At 40.3% G+C, this 19,121-nt stretch overlaps 1 protein-coding gene across 3 annotated transcripts in view; it reads right to left on the bottom strand.

Annotated features, from left to right (window-relative positions):
• Positions 1-2,906: 2,906 nt before the first annotated feature.
• Positions 2,907-19,121, bottom strand: part of COQ7 (coenzyme Q7, hydroxylase) — a 29,009-nt gene continuing 12,794 nt past the window's right edge. For all 3 annotated transcript variants that reach the window (XM_033962576.1, XM_033962578.1, XM_033962577.1), the window contains exons 3-6: positions 17,051-17,165; positions 8,180-8,319; positions 5,502-5,570; positions 2,907-3,126 (exon numbers count right to left, since the gene is read on the bottom strand). In XM_033962576.1, coding sequence (XP_033818467.1) covers positions 3,049-3,126; positions 5,502-5,570; positions 8,180-8,319; positions 17,051-17,165 — 402 coding nt within the window. In that variant the 3' untranslated portion in view covers positions 2,907-3,048. The remainder of the gene's footprint in view (positions 3,127-5,501; positions 5,571-8,179; positions 8,320-17,050; positions 17,166-19,121) is intronic.

Genomic DNA, 19,121 nt, shown 5'->3' with positions numbered 1-19,121 from the left:
TAGCGCAGGGAGCCTATGAACGTCGAGAGCAGCGCTGGGCATTTAGCGCAGTTCCCTGCGCTAAAAACTACTATTGTGGTTTAATAAAAAGGAAGGGGGGTATATTTGTCTATTTTTGTATGGTTGTTACTGAGGTGACAATGCATAGAGTCATCTGCCTTGACCTCTTTGAAAAAAAACCCAGAATAGGAATGATAATTAACATTTTCTCAGCGTATAGTGTGCTTTGTGTTTTTCAATTTTATTGTTGGTAGATCATTTTGACTTGGTCATTTTAAAGTAACGCGCAAGCCCAAAAAGTTTGGGCACCCCTGAGCTAGAGCGTTGACACTGTGTATTTCTATTTTATCCCCCCTTTTACAAAACTGTGGAGCGTTTTTTAGTGCCAGCCATGGTGGTAGCAGCTCTGATGCTCAGAATTCTATGAGCATCAGAGCTGTTACCACCGTGGCTAAAATCCACACTACAGTTTTGTAAAAGGGGGAGGGATTAGTTTGTGATGACATATTCCATACTAGGCGAAGGTGTTTTCTGTGTTCTGTGTGTTCGAAAGACATGGTTTTCTATTAGGATTGACGGTGTAGGATTGATCTGTGCTGGTCTGGCTTATTTAGTTTTACAATGGGTGTATTGATGTACTGCTCACTGCAATATGTAAGATGCTGCCTTTTCCTAGGTACTCATGTGTGACGTGTGGCTTGTTACTAAAAATCATGTTTTTCATATAGATGGGGGGTGGGTGCCAAAAAATGATGGGCCCCGGGTGTTACATATGCTAGGTACGCCACTGTATGTAAAGATACCAGAAAGCTGGTGAAGCAAAAACTTTAAGTAAATTGTTATTCTTCTAAGTTTTGAATATTTAACCCTCCCACAATCTCACGGGCACTCGTTTCAAGTTTCTTGAGATTTTGATTTAAACGCAATATCAAATATTTTCAATGCGTATAACAAAAATAAATTTTGGGAAATAAATAAAACCATTTGAACAATAAACATACAAACAAATCCACAGATGATTAAAAATACATAAGGAGTACAAGGATAAACTACATTTGTTTAAAAATGCGTCCTCCGCGCCTGCTCATAAATTTGTGGAGTATGTAACTTGTCGCTCATGCATATTTTTTTTGGACACACCTCATCAATCCTTAGAGGGAACATTGGTAGGGAGATGCTTGGACCACGTGAGAGGTGCTGAAGGGTGGTGAGGTAGCGAGAAGGATGGGTGGTGGTGAAAAGGAAAGGACCAGATGCTGAAGGGGGGTAGAGAGGAACAGACACTGAAGGAAAATAGAATGGGTAGAAGACGCTGGAAGGGAAGAAGACAGAGATGCCAGATATGGGGGGAGCAGAGGAAAGAAGATGGGTGCCAGACCAATTGGTAAAGATTCGGCCGGTAAAGAGGGAGGTGACCGTGCGCATTCCCTCCTTTAACTGCGGGGACAAGGCTATTCACCGCTCCACGGGGCGGTGAATGGCCTTGTCCTCATACCCGCAGTGAGCACTTTTTCCCCCTTCACCGTTTCGGAGGGTTACCCGCGGCTAGCCACCGTGTCATTCCCTAGTACCCCACATTGAGTGAACTCCTTCAAAAAGGCAATACATAAATCCTAATAAATAAATTAAAAAAATATAAAGAATGTACTCTTATGCTTATGGTTTTACATTTGAGCTTCAATAACTTTTTTGATCTATAAAAGGAGGGTCACAAGGGGTACCTATTATAACACTTTCACACAGCTAGGGTTTACAAGGTTTGGAATGCTTTGCTCTTGGTCTCTGTCAAGGAATGCACCATGTAAGTAATCAGCTGTATCATCCCATCATCATTGGCTTTTTTTTAGAGGATGTTATTGTATTATACTCAGTTTGTTTTATTGCAACACACTTTGGGCATCATGGCAGTAACGGTGGAAAGTCATGTATTTATTACAATTTTTATAAGGATATGTTTTCCTCTAGCATGATATTATGAATATCTGTAAACAGGATATGAGCAATACTACGGAGTAAGTGCCAGATATTAGTCACTACAAACTGGTGGGTAAAAAGTTGCTGCAGTGTTTGTAAGTCTCTGCACACCTAAAAAATTAACAGCCTCATTACCATTGTGGCACATGGGAGTCAGTCTGGTACAGGGAATCTACAGCCTGTAATCAGTAAGACTCCACAACCCACCAATATTACATTTTGCCATGATGCTGTATACAACCCCCTTCTTTGCACTGCCTAACTCAGGGATAGGCAATTCCGGTCCTCGAGAGCCATAGGCAGGTCAGGTTTTCAGGATATCCACAATGAATACGTACGAGATGGATTTGCATGCACTGCCTCCTTGAGATGCAAATCCATCTCATGCATATTCATTATGGATGTCCTGAAAACCTGACCTGCCTGTGGCTCTCGAGGACCGGAATTGCCTACCCCTGGCCTAACTGTACCCCTCAAAAATTTGAGTTGGGCTGTCGGCAGTTCATGCTGCAGAAAACATATGAGATGTCAACCGTGCACTAGATTCAAATGTAGACGACTGAACCAACATACTTGGCTGCTACGGCTGTGGACTTAAGAAGCTGAACAATCGCTATTAGCTACCTGTGTCTATTGCCATCTGCAGAAAGAAGAGACTACACACACAGGAGACAGACACACTAACAGCAGTGTCTTTATCCTGTGGACTAGTGGTTCCCATCCCTGTCCTGGAGGACATCCAAGCCAGTCGGGTTTTTGGGTCAGCCCTAATGAATATGCATGGGGCAGATTTTGCATGTCTGTCACCTCCATTATATGCAAATCTCTCTCATGCATATTCATTAAGGCTATCCCAAAAAACCGACTGGCCTGGACGGGGCTGGGAACCATCGATTGTGGACTTTCATGAAAACAGCAGCTTAGAGAAGTCAGAATGTGTCGGAATAAAGTTTATTCCTGGCACCCGGGAGAGGAAAATGATATAAAGTCCAGTTCACATAATTTAACATGGGCTCAAAAAGGCAAAGCCATGATTATTAACGTTAATGATTATTCAAATGGGAAACAGACTTTCTAAATGCGTTGTGACAGGTAGACAGCGGTTTTGCATCCGATCTGTATAACATTCTTTAGCAGAGAATACGCTGGTGCCTGCAAAGAAAAGAAACAGGCCATGAAATTCAGCTCTTGTCAGATATGTTGATTTAACAACGAATTATTGCAGGTGGTAAAAATGGTGAGCTATGCTGTGGAAATGCAATGTCATGGGGGAACTCAGAAGTGAATGATTATGTCCAGATTTGTTTTAATATTTTATGTATGTAATCATTTTCTAAACCGTTTTGATATAAAACGGTATAGAAAATTTTTTAAATAAATTATTTGGTTTTGTACTGCGTTCATGTAAACTAATAAAATTGTCTCAAAATAGAAATGTGAGGTTCGGGGGGGATGAGCGGTAATAATAGTTTCTTTACCAGTGTCCATTAGAACACAGGACCATGTAAATAAACATATATGTGATGATGGCAGGCATTATCGACAGTACCTGCTGTATTATAATCCTATGTACACCATTCTATGTATGCTCTGGTTGTATTCTCTCATATCATCAATAAAATGGTTTGAAAGTAAAATAGTGAGATACTAATGGGAAACTTGAGTACCAAGATAAGTCAAAATCTTGTGCCATAAAAAGTCTTACATCGGAATGTACCATTTCTCTCTTAAGACTCAGGCTGGACAATTACTGAGCTGTAGAAAGAGATGATTGTACGTAGTCCTCTTGGAATTCTGATTGGTTCAGTTGAACCTTGTAGTTCATTTGTTATTTGCTGGTTTTTTTTTTTTTTTTCTCATTTGTTTCCCCTTTTGGGGTAGGCAATTCCAGTCCTCGAGAGCCACAGGCAGGTCAGGTTTTCAGGATATCCACAATAAATATGCGTGAGATGAATTTGCATGCACTGCCTCCTTGAGATGCAAATCCATCTCGTACATATTCATTGCGGATATCCTGAAAACCTGACCTGCCTGTGGCTCTCGAGGACTACAATTGCCTACCCCTGGTCTAGACAAGGACATCATTGTGGCAGCATAGGAACATCCATGGTATAAAATGGCCACATAGACATCCTGTGACATTGAGTAGAAGCCTTAATGGTTACAGCAGTGTCGAGAACCAAGGGACCCTGATTCAAATCCCACTTGAGGTCTTTGTGATTCTTTTTTTCTTTAATTGTGAACCCTCCAGTGACAGAAAAATACCTACTGCACCTGAATGCACACTACTTCGGGCTTGCAGGTTTCTTATATACTACCTTGCTAGCACCTGCCTCCTGCCAGGGAATTTTGATAATTAAAAAATTATGGTCACCCACTGCCCTATAAAACCTCCCTCAGTGACACTCTGTAGTCAATAAGGGTCACCATAGCAGCAGCAATTGTATTCCTTCCCTGTGCTGCAGCCTATCACCCCCACAACACAACTGGCGCCTTCTGGCCCCATCAAACAAAACTCAAGTGTGGGTCTCTTGAGGTTGAGAGCAGAGCTGCATTCTGACCCACAGAAACAGCCCACACTGGACTCCTTCTGTAGAGACTTTGGCTCAGGATATAAAATGAGAGATTTTGATTCAACATTTGTTTTAAGATGGCTGCCCATAATGCTACAGCATCCTATATAATAAAACCCTAGCCGCGCATGCGCACTCCTACTTGTGTTCCATTTTCCCTGATCCATGAGATGTAGGTCCGTGGCCGCAGGAGTGCGCATGCGCGAGTCCCCAGCCTTACTGCTTCCCAGCACCTACCTACACTCGCCGGCAGGACTGGCCGCCAGCGCTGGACTCCCTGCTCTCCACAAGATCGCGGTGTTGGCTCCTTTCATGAGCCGCACCAGCGTCGGAGAAGGCATCCGACGCTGGCGGGGATCGAAAGGAGCCAACGCGACACTCGCCTGGAGCAGGCCAGACCGCGGGGCAGGCAGGGAAGCGCCAACAAAAAAGACTCCAGCCGTGAGCTGCTCAATGGGACCAGGCAGGCAGCCATGCGAGGGAGGGCAACAGAATGAAAAAAAGGTAATGTGCAGGGAGAAGCTGGGCCTGCCTGCGGGGAACACAATAAGGGAAGGGGGGGCCCTTGGAGCAGGCTAGACCGTGGGAAGGGAAGGGAAGGGAAGGGGGAGGGGCCAAAATGAGCAGGCCACATCGTGGTAAGAGTAGGGAAGGGGGTGGGGGAAATGCTGCTACTGCTGCACAGGGACCTGGAGGGGGAGGGAAATGATGTTGCAGCTGCACAGGGATATGCAGGGAAAGAATGACAGACAGACAGCAGGAGGGAGGGAGACAGAAAGAAAGGCAGAAAGACACAGGGGCAGGGAGAGAGACAGAAAGACAGAGAAAGGGGGCCAGGGAGAGAGAGAGACAGTGGGAGGGAGAGAGACAGAAAGACAGACAGACATATATTCTAGCACCCGTTAATGTAATGGGCTTAATGACTAGTTTCATAATACTCAGTTACGTTTATACCAGTTCAGCGTCATATTCAAGTCCTGTGTCATGATGCTCTAGTTCATCATCCCGGAATTCCTTTATTATCTTAAAAGGAAAAACAGGAAAAAAAGGCCAGTTATTACAAGTCAGCTATCGTTATTCAAAATTAAGACCAGAAAGCAGAAGCTCAAAATACTTAGATTAGTATATCGCAAATTGTGTGCCACAGCAGATTCCAGATGTGCCGCGAGACGAGGCTGACTGCTTACAGGTGAATTTTTTTACAGGGAAATAATCCCATGTCATTTTCTAGTGTCTATTTCAACCTCAGTCCTTCTACACCAGCATTCTTCAAAGCAAAGCTTGTGGGTCAGTGGTTGTGGCCATTCATACTCTGATTCTTATGTGAGCCAAGGATAATGAAGCCATTGTGACATCACTGATGTGATTGGCTCTTAGGCACTGGTTGAATGAGGCATTATGACATCACAATATCTGCTCTGGATACCAGAGACTGTCATTTTCTAGTGTCTATCTCAACCTCAGACCTTCTACACCAGCATTCTTCAAAGCAAAGCTTGTGGGTCAGTGGTTGTGGCCATTCATACTCTGATTCTTCCCTCTCTCCTTAAAGAATGACATGAAGATGGTTTCCCACGGTTATCCGTGGGGACGGGAACGGTGATGAATTTTGTCACCATGTCATTCTCTAATACAGCCCTAATATATACATATTGTTAGGTGCCATCAAATCGTGTTCAAGACCTAGCGACTTGATGATCAACATCAAGTTTTCAAGGCATAAAACAGAAGAAGATTGCCGGGCCTTTCTTCCACACAGTATAAATTCAATGTTGTCGCATCAAACACGATCCTCCGCCTCCAACACTGCCTGTCTGCTGCTGCCCAGATGGGTGGTACATCATTAGTCTTTTTCACTACTTTATTTTGTAGTTGTGGTTCGGGGGGGGGGGGTTGAAACGCCTTTCAGTCTTTTTGCTCCCACCTTTGGAATTATCCTCAGAGTTCTGGGCTTATTGGTAGGAGTATTTATTTCTAATTGAATTGAATAACTTTGCAAGGACATTATTATGTACAGGGTGGAGTTTATTTAGATTTTGGTCTGGTGCTAGTCATCAATGAACTTCTACCCGGGGCTAAATTCAAACCACTGGGAGGCCTGAGGCCGTACTGAAAGTCTTTTTAATAATTTCAATTACCCTACTATTATTGTTATCATTATTCCTCAGATGCTGCGGTAATTCCAAAAGAGAGTTTTTTGGTATATTTTTGACATTGTTAGTCTGACATCTCCGCTGAAACCTGAGGCCCTGCTGTTAGTGAAACTTCGACAGGCCAGCGATAGTAAGCAGGAAGATTTTAGTTTTCCCGAGCATAACGCCGATAAACCTGTGTGCTGAGGAATCCCCCGAACCGAAACCCCAAAGGGGACACTATGTTAGCTGTACCCTTGCATCAGGAGTGAAAATAAAGACAGCGCTGGAATCCCGAGGGATAGATAAGTGCAGTTTTATGTGTTATTAGTGTATTTGATTCTACAGAATATTTCATATTTAATTAATTTAAAAGAAGAGTTTAGCAAATAAAATTTAGAAATAGGGAGATTGGGGGGAGCAACAAATGATTTAAAAACTGGGATTGGCGAAATGGGTTCTGAAAAAGCTCTGTGCTATAAAAAGCCCCATGATCCCCTTCCCATATTGAATTTCTGATGTTCCTCTCCTTGGTTACCTTTATGTTTTAAAAGAAATCTGAGCGAGTATGTATTAAAAACCCACCTAGTCCATGGGATACTGTGCAGAAGTTTTTGAATACTGTTGGTTTTTTTTTTAACCATTTTGGTATAGAAGATAAAGAATCAAGAGGTTTGTGTAAGAACAATTGGAATGCTTTTACCCAAAAGTTAAAAAAAGGAAAAGATTCTGTACAAACGTAAGGAAGTTCTTCTTCACCCAGAGAGTGGTAGAGGTCTGGAACGCTCTCTTGGAGGCTGTTATAGGGGAAAACACCCTTCAGGGATTCAAGACAAGGTTGGATAAGTTCCTGCTGGAACAGAACATACGCAAGTAAGGCTAGACTCAAATAGGGCACTGGTCTTTGACCTAAGGGCCGCCGTGTGAGCAGACTGCTTGGCACGATGGACCACTGGTCTGATCCAGCAGTAGCAAATCTTATGTTATTATGCCAAACACTACCCTGATGTTTCTCCTTTCTGATGATATGCGATTTGTGGGGTAGATGTGAAATTTGTTTATTTTCTCGACTCTCCTGATTAATTGCAATAGATTTTGGGGAGAAAGATTTCTTTTGAGTACTTCATAAAACCAAAAAAATTTTTTTGGTAGCAAAACTACCAACGGCATAGCTTTCAGCTTCTCAAATGCATGTAGGCCCTAGTGCAGGGGTCTCAAAGTCCCTCTTTGAGGGCCGCAATCCAGTCGGGTTTTCAGGATTTCCCCAATGAATATGCGTGAGATCTATGTGCATGCACTGCTTTCAATGCATATTCAGTGGGAAATCCTGAAATCCCGACTGGATTGTGGCCCTCAAGGAGGGACTTTGAGATCTCTGTCCTAGTGGCACATCAAGCCCATGTACCACAGCTGGGGGCAACATATACATGACATTAACAACAATAAATAATCTGATCTGGCAAAATTGTACTGATGTCAGAGGACTACATTTCACAGTACCTGCAATAATTCTTTATATTTTTCAGGGTCCAGCTCCATGAGTGTTCTGATCTGGTTGTTATAATGCTCTGAAATGCTCTCCTCCACCGCCACAGTGCACGCCATCGCAGCTTCTTTTCCCATCAAGGCTGTGCTAGCACCTGTCGTTTTCAAAGAAAAGAAAAAATGGTTATGGATTCCAAATTTCACATCGTCATCGATGAGTTAGATTTCACACGCTCAAAAGGGGTTTTTTTTTTGTTTTTAAAATTTATTCATTTATCATAATTTCAACAAAATAAAATTATTAAACAAACAAAAGTTTTCCCAATTTACAATATAGAAAGAAAAAAAAAAAATACTCATTCAAATTTTTATAAATACATACAAACTTTTGAGTAGTCCACATTAGGGGAAGAAACAATTCACATACCATTGGGAATGGAAAATTAAGAAGATTTAAGAAATTACCATGAATCAAATTAGTAGCTCGTCTACATTTTTAAATCAGACCAGTCAATTGGGATCATTTGGAACTCTGCATTACTACTCCCTTCCCTTCCAAAAAGAACTGTAATTGGGAGGGTTCATAGAAAATATAGGTATTATGATCCAAGTAAATCACACATTTACAACTTTCAAGTTTAATAAATTTTGATTTTACGCAATATCCAATATTTCAATGCGTATTACATAATTCTAATATACAATAAAAGGCAGGGATGACAAATACAAATGAGACAAAATAATACATACTAATCATTATGTTCTATTGATACAAACTAGAACAAATAGGTAAAGGGTAGAAATACGATTTATACAATTTATTAAAGAAAAAAAAACAACATTTAAGGTTTGCACACAAGGATAGGGTCATTTGAGAAAGAATATAAAAAGAATTGATTAAAAATGCTTTAATTATTTTGAAATAATTCAAAATATGAGATAATGTTAAGAATGATTGATCAGTTTAAATGTAAATGGCCTTTTAAATGAAAAAAGTAAGAAGACTAAGATTAATATTAATGACCTTTTAAAGGAAAAGAAAAGTAGGAAGATTGAGATTATAAAAGCGCTTATAATTTCAAATTGATGTACTATTCATTTAATTCTTTGGGGACTAGGTACTGTGTTTATTAAAATGTTCTATCTATGTATTGAATGTATCTTTATAAAGAAAGCTTTTCAAGCCGCGTTTGAATTTGTCTAATGATGATTCGTTACGTAAATAGATTGGCAAATTATTCCACTGTTGGGGAGCTAGTACTGAAAAAATGGTTGCTCTTCTAGTCCCAATTATTTTCAAAGAAGGAATAGTTAATAAGTTTTGTTGCGTCGATCTTAGTGTCCTAAGTGAAGAATAAGGTATTAGGATAACGCAATTGAAATTTTGCCCCCAATGGTTTAACATTTTCTTTCAGTTCTAGGAATCTTTTCCTTCTTGTTTGTGTCGTTCTTGAGACATCTGAAAATATAGAAATCTTGCCATCCATAAAGGAGACTTATTTTAACCTAAAAGAATAGGCGAAGAAGCGGTTCCTTATCTTGAAAAAAATACAAATGTCACTAGAAGCGTTGTTCGAACCACAACTTCTTCTTCTGAAGTCTCCAAAATTCTTGGTAAATCCATAGGACTTAACAAATCAACATTAGATTGAACAACTTCTGAAGAGGAAGATTTTTTAACAGAAACAGGTATAAAATATATTTTATGTAGAGGAGGAAGCCCGTCTTCAGGATATTTAAAGACTTCTTTCAAAAATTTATAGAACAACTCTTTTGGGGACATTATAAGTGTTTTGGGGAAATTCAAAATTCTTAAATTCAACTGTTTAGTATAGTTCTCCGTACTTCCCATTTTCCTCAAAAGCACCAATTTGTCCTGAATAATTGAAGTACAAGAAGACTGAACTCCGTGAACAGATTGCGCTCAAAGGTACTTTGACATCCAGAAGGGGAAGAGTAATAAAGTCACAGAACAGCAGCCGTCATTAAAAACGTGAAGGGAAATTCTATCAGACGCACCTAAATTAAGCCACTGATTGTGCACCAATGTTTACAGTGCACCAGGACTTACACCCAGGATTGGGACCCTTAACTGGCAAATAAGCAAGTGACTACGTTACACCACTTTTACAATCTGCACATTGGCTACCAATCACACATAGAATAACTTTTAAAATCATACTGTTAACATTTAAAATTCAACAATCACATGCGCCGATACTTTTGGATCGTCTTTTGATACCATATTCTTCATTTAGGGCACTCAGATCAACACAACAACATTTATTAACTATTCCCTCTGTAAAAATAATAGGGACCAGGAGATCCACTATTTTCTCGGTCATAGCACCCCAGCTTTGGAACAATTTACCACTATATTTACGTAATGAACCTTCTTTAGAAAAATTCAAGCGCTCCTTAAAAAGCTTTCTGTACAAGGACGCTTTCAAAACATAGAAAGCATAACTTACCAAGTACTAAAATCTTTAGTCTTTAATGAGTCTTATGAGTAGGTCGCCAAATTATTCTTTATTTTACTTTATATTCTGGTTATGTGCTCCCACTATATGTGTTCTTCCCTAAATGTTTCTTTTTCTTTCCTTAAAGATTGTAGTTCATTCCCCTTGCCTTTTGTACTAGTTTGTATTAGAACGTAAATACAGTGGTACCTCGGTTTACGAGTGCACCAGTTTGCGAGTGTTTTGCAAAACGAGCAAAACATTCGCAAACTTGGTGCCTCGTAAACCGAGCTTGCCTTGCTGTACGAGCGCCCCCCTCCCCCCGGCGATCTGGCATCCCCCCCGCTCGCATTGCCCCCCCTCTACCGCGATCCTACTTCCCCCCCCCCCCCCGAGCAGTCAATGACACCCTTTACCCGACTTGGCACCAGTGCCCGAAGATCCTCCCTCTTCTGGCACGGCCTGGGCTGGGCGGTGCGTTGGAGATCCTCCTACTTCTGGTCTGGGCTGGGCTGGACTGGCTTTGAGCATGCGCAAATGCTCAAAGCCAGTCCAGCCCAGCCCAGAAGAAGGAGGATCTCCGACGCACCGCCCAGCCACGCCAGAAGAGGGAGGATCTTCGGGCACCGGCACTGGTGCCAAGTCGGGTAAAGGGTGTCATTGACTGCTTGGGAGGGGTAAAGTAGGATTGTGGTGGAGGGGGGGCAACGCAAGCAGGGGGGGGGGATACCGGTTCGCAGAGGGGGGGAAGCTGGATCGCAGGGAGGGGTTTGGAACAGCGTCAGATTCCTCAAGGAGGGGAGAGAATGGAGCAGCGCCGGTAGCTTCTTGGGGGGGGGAGGAGGTGGAACCAATCAATCAAAGTTTCCTATGAGGAAACTTGCTTTGATATACGAGCAATTTGGTTTACGAGCATGCTTCTGGAACGAATTATGCTCGTAAACCAAGGTTCCACTTATTTGTTTACAATGTCTTGTTTTGTCCACCCCATTTTTTTTATTTTCTATTGTTTTTTAAAAAATTGTTATACGCATTGAAGTATATGATATTGCGTAGATAACAAATCTTAATAAACTTGAAACGTATGCCACTTAAAGAGCAACTGCAATTAGGCCGTACTTGTGGAGCATGGGCAAAGTGCGCAACTTATAGACTACTATGAAACGCACATGCCGCAAGGCGCGCTTAAGAACGGCAACTCACACCTGTTGCTGGCAAAATGTAACAGTTACACCTAGGGCTCCTTTAACAAAGCCGCGCTAGGGCCTTAACGCGCGGAACAGCGCGCGCTAAACTGCCGCACGCGCTAGCCGCTACCGCCTCCTTTTGAGCAGGCGGTAGATTTCTGGCTAGCGCGCACACACGCTAATCCGGTGCATGCGATAAAACTGCTAGCGCGGCTTTGTAAAAGGACCCCCTAGACATTGGTGTGCCAAGGCCACTTTCTGCTGGTATTCTAAAATGGGTTAGTTGCACCCTAACACTGTGATACAATTGGTGCTAACCTGAGCCCCTATGTGGGGCCTATATTTTGATGCGCTTTTATAAAATTGCCATCATTTAAGAAAGAAAAAAAAAAAAAAAAAAAAAATACAGAGATCTAGAAGTACCTGCAAAAAAAATATCTGGAAAAGCCACGAGAAAGAACCACTATAAATGCTCCACTTGTTTTGGCTAGGTGGCAAGTTCTATGGAGCAGGAACTGTGGCTTAAATATATCTGTACAGTACTGTGTATATCTGTGTTACAGAAATAAGTAATAGTGGTACTTATATCTTCCAGGCCACTCAAGGATATGCCCATATTCACTGAAATACAGAGGAAATGTTTAATTCATTCATGAAGCCCTAAGACATCGTAGTTATGCCAGCCAACTTGAGCGTGAGCACTGCATCAGCTGCACGGTTCCCATTGTTGCCTATCACAGTCACTTAAATACCTAAAGAAATAGCTTACACATGTGAAAACAGGAAAGCAAGCTGGCACAAACCCTCTTCATTTATTCTATCACCTGACACAAATTTTAAACAGTGGTTAAAGTTTCTCATCAAAAGCTATGCTGAAAGGGCCCAATGTCACTTTTCCAAGACACGTTTGCAATGCTCATCTTTGAAAAATCATAAGCATTGCAATACTGGAACAAACTAAAGGCTCATCAAGCCCAGTATCCCATTGCCAACAGCGGCCAACCCGGGACCCTACTTTGGGCCGGATTCTATAAACAGCGCTGTTGTCGGCCAGCACCTCCCAAAACGGAGCTGGTCGTGTGTCAATCGAGCAACGGAACTGTTTGTAGAATGGTGGCCACCGTCAAACACGGGCGCCGGAAACGTAGGCCAGGGTTTTGAAGGCCTACATGTGACATGAATCGTAGCCAAGCTCGTTTCTGGCGTTAACCACACTTTCTTCGACCTTAAGTACCTCCGTAGACACGATCATGTCATTTTTGGAGGCGCCTACATTTTTTTTTTATAATTGCTTTTAAATGACTCGGTCAATTACCACACTGATTAAAAACAATTAAACCAGTTAAGTTAGGTGGCCGTAGGGCACCTATCTCCACCTAACTTACAGAATTTGGGCCTTTGAGCTGACCTAGGACCTCCATGATCCCATGCACTGACCCTATGTATCCCATGCACTGACCAAATGTATATTTACTGTAACCCACTTGTATCCCATGTACTGTCAAAATGTATATTTACTGTAACCCACTTGTATCCCATGCACTGACAAAATGTATATTTACTGTAACCCACTTGCATCCCATGCACTGACAAAATGTATATTTACTATAACCCACTTGTATCCCATGTACTGTCAAAATGTATATTTACTATAACCCTCTTACACCCCATGTACTGTCAAAATGTATATTTACTGTAACCCACTTGTATCCCATGCACTGACAAAATGTATATTTACTGTAACCCACTTGTATCCCATGTACTGTCAAAATGTATATTTACTGTAACCCACTTGTATCCCATGCACTGACAAAATGTATATTTACTGTAACCCACTTGCATCCCATGCACTGACAAAATGTATATTTACTATAACCCACTTGTATCCCATGTACTGTCAAAATGTATATTTACTATAACCCTCTTACACCCCATGTACTGTCAAAATGTATATTTACTGTAACCCACTTGTATCCCATGCACTGACAAAATGTATATTTACTGTAACCCACTTGTATCCCATGCACTGACAAAATGTATATTTACTGTAACCCACTTGTATCCCATGTACTGTCAAAATGTATCTTTATTGTAAACCGCTTCGAACTTCACGGTATAGCGGTATATAAGAAATAAAAATAAATAATAAATAAATATTCATTCATTCGCACCTCACACTTACATTATTCATGCTCCTTGCGTGCCTGCAAACTCTTACTGTGTCACCACAGCAATATCTCAGAAATTTGTATTTGTATATAGGCTTACTGGTCACTCAAGGTGATGAGTAAATAAATAATCACAATGGATTAAGCAAGAACAGCAAGCAACACAATGTATGATGATATTGATATTTAATGATTGGATTTTTTTTATTCCATTAAAAACTACGAAAACTATGGGACAATCAATGAAGTCACATGAAATATTTTTTCACAAAAAAGGGATTAAAAGGAGTCAAGATTTTTAGTCAATCTCTGATCTTTACGTTTTCTCAACTTTGGAATGATCTTCCTTTTTTTTTTAAGGAGTTCCGGCTCACTTCAATTTTTTCGCAAATTTTTAAAAACTACTTTATTTGCTAAACACTTTGAAAATTAATTTCCCGAAATCTAGGGCTCCTTTTATCAAGCCGCTCTAGCGGGGTTAGCGCGTCGGATATTTCATCACATGCTAAGCCCCGCGGTCAGCTAAAAAACTAACGCTAGCACGGCAGGCGGTTTAACGCGCGGTATTACGTGCGTTAAACCCCTACCGCAGCTTGATAAAAGGACCCCTTAGTCTTATTTTTTATGGTTTTTTATTTGTTAAGTTAATTATTGTAAACCGAGTCGAGCTTTCTTAGAATGATGACTCAGTATATAAAGCCAAGCCATAGATTAGATTACGCTCGGGAACCCATTGCCGGCGGATGTGGTAATGTAGCTGGGTTTAAAAAAAAGATTTGGACAAGTCCTGGGAGAAAAGTCCATAGTCTGCTATTGAGACAGCCATGGGGGAAGCCACTGCTTGCCCTGACTCAGTAGAGTGGAATCTTACAACTATTTGAGTTTCAACCAGGTACTTGTAACCTGGATTGGCCACTGTGGAAATAGGATACTGCTAGACAGACCATTGGTCTGACCCAGTATGGCTATTCTTATGTTCTTACAGAGAAAGGGAACAGCTCCTCCTAAAGAGAGGGAAGCTCACAACCAATCATAATGGGTTTCACTGGCAACACAAATAACGCATCAACACTGATAAGTATTGAAGAATGTCAATAGGTCCACTTGCTGAAGGTGGTGACAGCCGGAGTGACTTCGGAACTTTGCATATCAGCAAAGGCACAAAGACCCTGATTCTAGTAACGGCACTCTAAGGAAGCGGTAGGCGTCCTACCACTGCCTAACTTAATTGTTTTAATTAGTGGTAAGTGGTGTGATAATTGACTGTGTCGTTTAAAACCAATTTAAAAAAAAAGTGGAGGCACCTCGAAAATGGTTGCTGTTCCCCTGTCTATGGAGACGCTTTACGACACCTAACACCACTGTAGGCATGGATAATGCTGGAAGTGGCATTAGGCATCATAAATAAGAACATAAGAATAGCCTTACTGGGTCAGACCAATGGTCCATCAAGCCCAGTAGCCCATTCCCACGGTGGCCAATCCAGGTCACTAGTACCTGGCCCAAAACCCAAGGAGTAGCAATATTCCATTATCTCAGAGTAAGCAAGATTCCGGAACCCCAAATAGTAGCAAGATTCTAGAATCCCAGAGAGTAGCAACATTCCATCCTACCGATCCAGGGCAAGCATTGGCTTCCCCCATGTCTTTCTCAATAACAGACTATGGATTTTTCCTCCAGGAAATTGTCCAAACTTTCCTTAACACCAGCTACACTATCCACTCTTACCACAACCTCTGGCAAAAATATTTCCTCCTATTGGTTTTAAAAGTATTTCCCTGTAACTTCGAGTGTCCCCTAGTCTTTGTAATTTTTGACAGTGAAAAATCAATCCACTTGTACCCATTCTACATCACTCAGGATTTTGTAGACTTCAATCATGTCTCCCCTCAGCCGTTTCTTTTCCAAGCTGAAGAGCCCTAACCTTTTCAGTCTTGCCTCATACGAGAGGAGTTCCATCTCCTTTATCATCAAATCGCCTTCATAACTGCAATTCTTGCAAAAGGTAGTCGCTGGATATGTAGGCCTATAAAACCCTGGGCGTGCTCGCTTTGGTAGCATATATACTAAAACCCTGGCCTACATTTCTGGCACCTACCTTTCACGAATCCATGATTCTAGAAATCGCACCATTCCATGAACAAGTGATCAGCAGCTGTTTTTTAGGTGGTTGCCAACAACAGTGCCATTTATAGAATCCAGTCCAAAATGGCTAGTGCATATTCTAATAAAGAATAGATAGATGTTGGCATTGTCATCTCGAAGCTGGAACTTTAGATCATTAATTGTTTTATTGTCCATTCATTAAGGCTTTTTGGGAGTCTATTTGGGATCAAATAAATTGCCTGTTAGAGAATCATGTAGCATTGTCATATGATACTATTTTATTTGGCATGTCTATGAGAGCTAAATGTCAAATATCTGCTAACAATAACAGGCTTTTGATGATATTAACAGGAGTTGCCATCCAACATATAATTGGAAGGACTGTAGAAGAATGAATTATTGGTTTTGGTGGAATTCAGTTTGTCATGTGTATAAAATGAAAAGAGCGTTGGCAGTTCAAAAAGGTTATTATAATAAATTTAAGGATGTGTGGGGACCATTATTAAATTATAGTAATGAACAGTTACACTTTTCCCAATTTTAATATACATGTGGATTTGGGATGGGGGGGACGGTTCTTGGTTTTCCATTAAGAATATATATATGAAGGTCATAAGATATTATTTTGAGAAGACATATTAGTTATATATGAATTTGGGAGGGGGTGGGGTTAAATCTTATTGGTGTATGATATTGAAGACTTTTCAAGTGATATTGTATTATAATTGTTTGATATTTACTTGATGTAAGTTATAAAATGAATAAAGAATTAAAAAAAAAAAAAAAAAAAAAAAGGATAGATTACATGCTTCGGAGCAGAGACCGTCTTAAAAAACCCCATAAATATTTCAAGGACGTGTCTAAGTTTAATCATCCAGATCAGCAAATATCTTTTGACTGCGTACATTGCAAAATTCCAAAGTTAGGAAAATGTTGCCCTTAAAAGAAATGTAATATTACACTCACCCAACATAAAGCCTACAATGTTCCAAAAAGGCAACAAAATAGTAGGTCGAACTCTATATGCAATCATTAATTCATTGAATTTTTTCAGATGTTCCTTTTCTTGATCCCACATTTGCTGCAATAGAAATAAATTGGCTGAAAAACAAAACAAAAAAAAGAGACATGCAAAAAGCCCCACATTTTAAAGATGCAAATTCTGCACAAATCAGGAATTCGCCGTTCTGTAATGATCTCTTGTACAGATGCATAAAGCAATTAAAAAAAATTAAAAAAAACACACCACACCACCAAATACAGAATTTCAAATAATATATTTCCCACGCTCTCTGCTTGCATACAAGGACTGTCGGGTTTAAATATATAAACAAATTATAGCAGCCTTGAGTACAATTATTTCTGGCCTTTGGGCTCCTTTTACAAAGCCGCGCTAGCGGGTTTAACGTGCGCTACTTTTCATCACGCACTAACCCCTGCGCTGGCCGAAAAACTACCGCCTGCTAAAGAGGAGGAGGTAGCGGCTAGCGGTTTAGCGCACGCTATTACGCATGTTAAACCACTAGCGCTGCTTTGTAAAAGGAGCCCTTTGTGTCCTTTTCATAAAATACTGTATAGATGGTTTATTGAAAAGTAGTCTTTTAAAACAGTAGCGACAGGACATGAAGATAAATAGGTTAATATAGGAGTCTCGTGAACACTGAAAAATAAGGTAGGTGAGAGGCTGCCTTACACTGAAAATACAGAAAGCATACATTTTCCTTAGGGATGGACACAACCATCACACCTGGCTCTTACTGGTATCTTTGTTGCCAATTTCAGTCAAAAAGTGAATAGCTAAGAGGGCAATGAGAAGAGGGAAGTTCTTTATCTTAGAACAGTGGTTCTAAATTGGTCCAGTTTTCAAGCTGTCTCTAATGAATAGGCATGAGATACAATTGTTCCACTAGATTTCACTAGATTTCGTGCACATCCATTGATATCCTAAAAGCAAACTGCTCAAGTTGGTCTCTGGAAAGGCTTAAGAGACAATGTATTACAAGACTTCCATCTACTGTGCTTTCACAAACACAAAATTAAGCCAAGGAAAAAAAAATATTTCCTCACATATATTTTACATTTGAGTAGAAAAAGGAAAATAAAACTATGTTCTAGATCTTCCTGGAGTGGACCACTTTTTTTTTTTTTTTTTTATTATAATTTTGAATACTTACAATATCCATTAATTCAAAAGGAAAAAAAAGGAAATCACTCAAACAATACATAATTCCTTTTCAAGCCCACGTTACGGGGAAACTTGTTACAATTTCTAAACAAAACAAATTTTCAAGAAAAGATAAAGGACAATAGTTCTCAGTTCATCTCAATGAACCTTGAACCATTCCTTACTTAATTGGGATACTAATTTTTCTTCTCTATTTTCTCAACTAATGAAACAAATCATTTTTGTTCTCTCATAATTAAAAATTGTTGTAATTGAATGGGGTCCCAAAAAACATACTCAATATCCTGCAACTTTACCAAACATTTACAAGGAAATTTCAGGTAGAAAGATGCCTCTAGAGCCAAAACTCTAACTTTTAACTTCAGAAACTTCTTAATTGAGTGGCTCTAGAGACATCTGGAAAAATCCTAACCAGATCTCCACAAAATTTCATTAACCTGTTTTTAAAATAAAGTTTCATTATTAACATCTTATCTATCTCACTTATGCATGTTATCACCAAGGTGGACCGACTCTGGATCACATCCTGAGTATCCTCTAAAAATTCAGTCAAATTTACTTCTGTCGTGACCAACTGGTCCACCTCCAGGGCAGATTCTATTTTTTTTTTGAGGAATGTAATAATAGTTATTTATTGGAAAATTTTCCGCATTTGCCAATCCCAGTGCTTCTTTAAAAAACTTCCTTAATAAAATTTCAGGTGACAATAAATGAGTTACTGGGAAATTGACTAAGCGGAGATTTTTCGCTCTATTCATATTTTCCATAGATTCTATTTTAGAATGTATCACTGTGGAATCTTTAACAGCAGATACCGAGACAGCTTGAAGTGTATTACATTGAGTTTCCATA

This window comes from Geotrypetes seraphini, chromosome 11 (genome assembly GCF_902459505.1).
Source record: "Geotrypetes seraphini chromosome 11, aGeoSer1.1, whole genome shotgun sequence".
Classification (NCBI taxonomy): Eukaryota; Metazoa; Chordata; class Amphibia; order Gymnophiona; family Dermophiidae; genus Geotrypetes; species Geotrypetes seraphini.
This window is presented reverse-complemented; position numbering and strand designations above follow the sequence as displayed.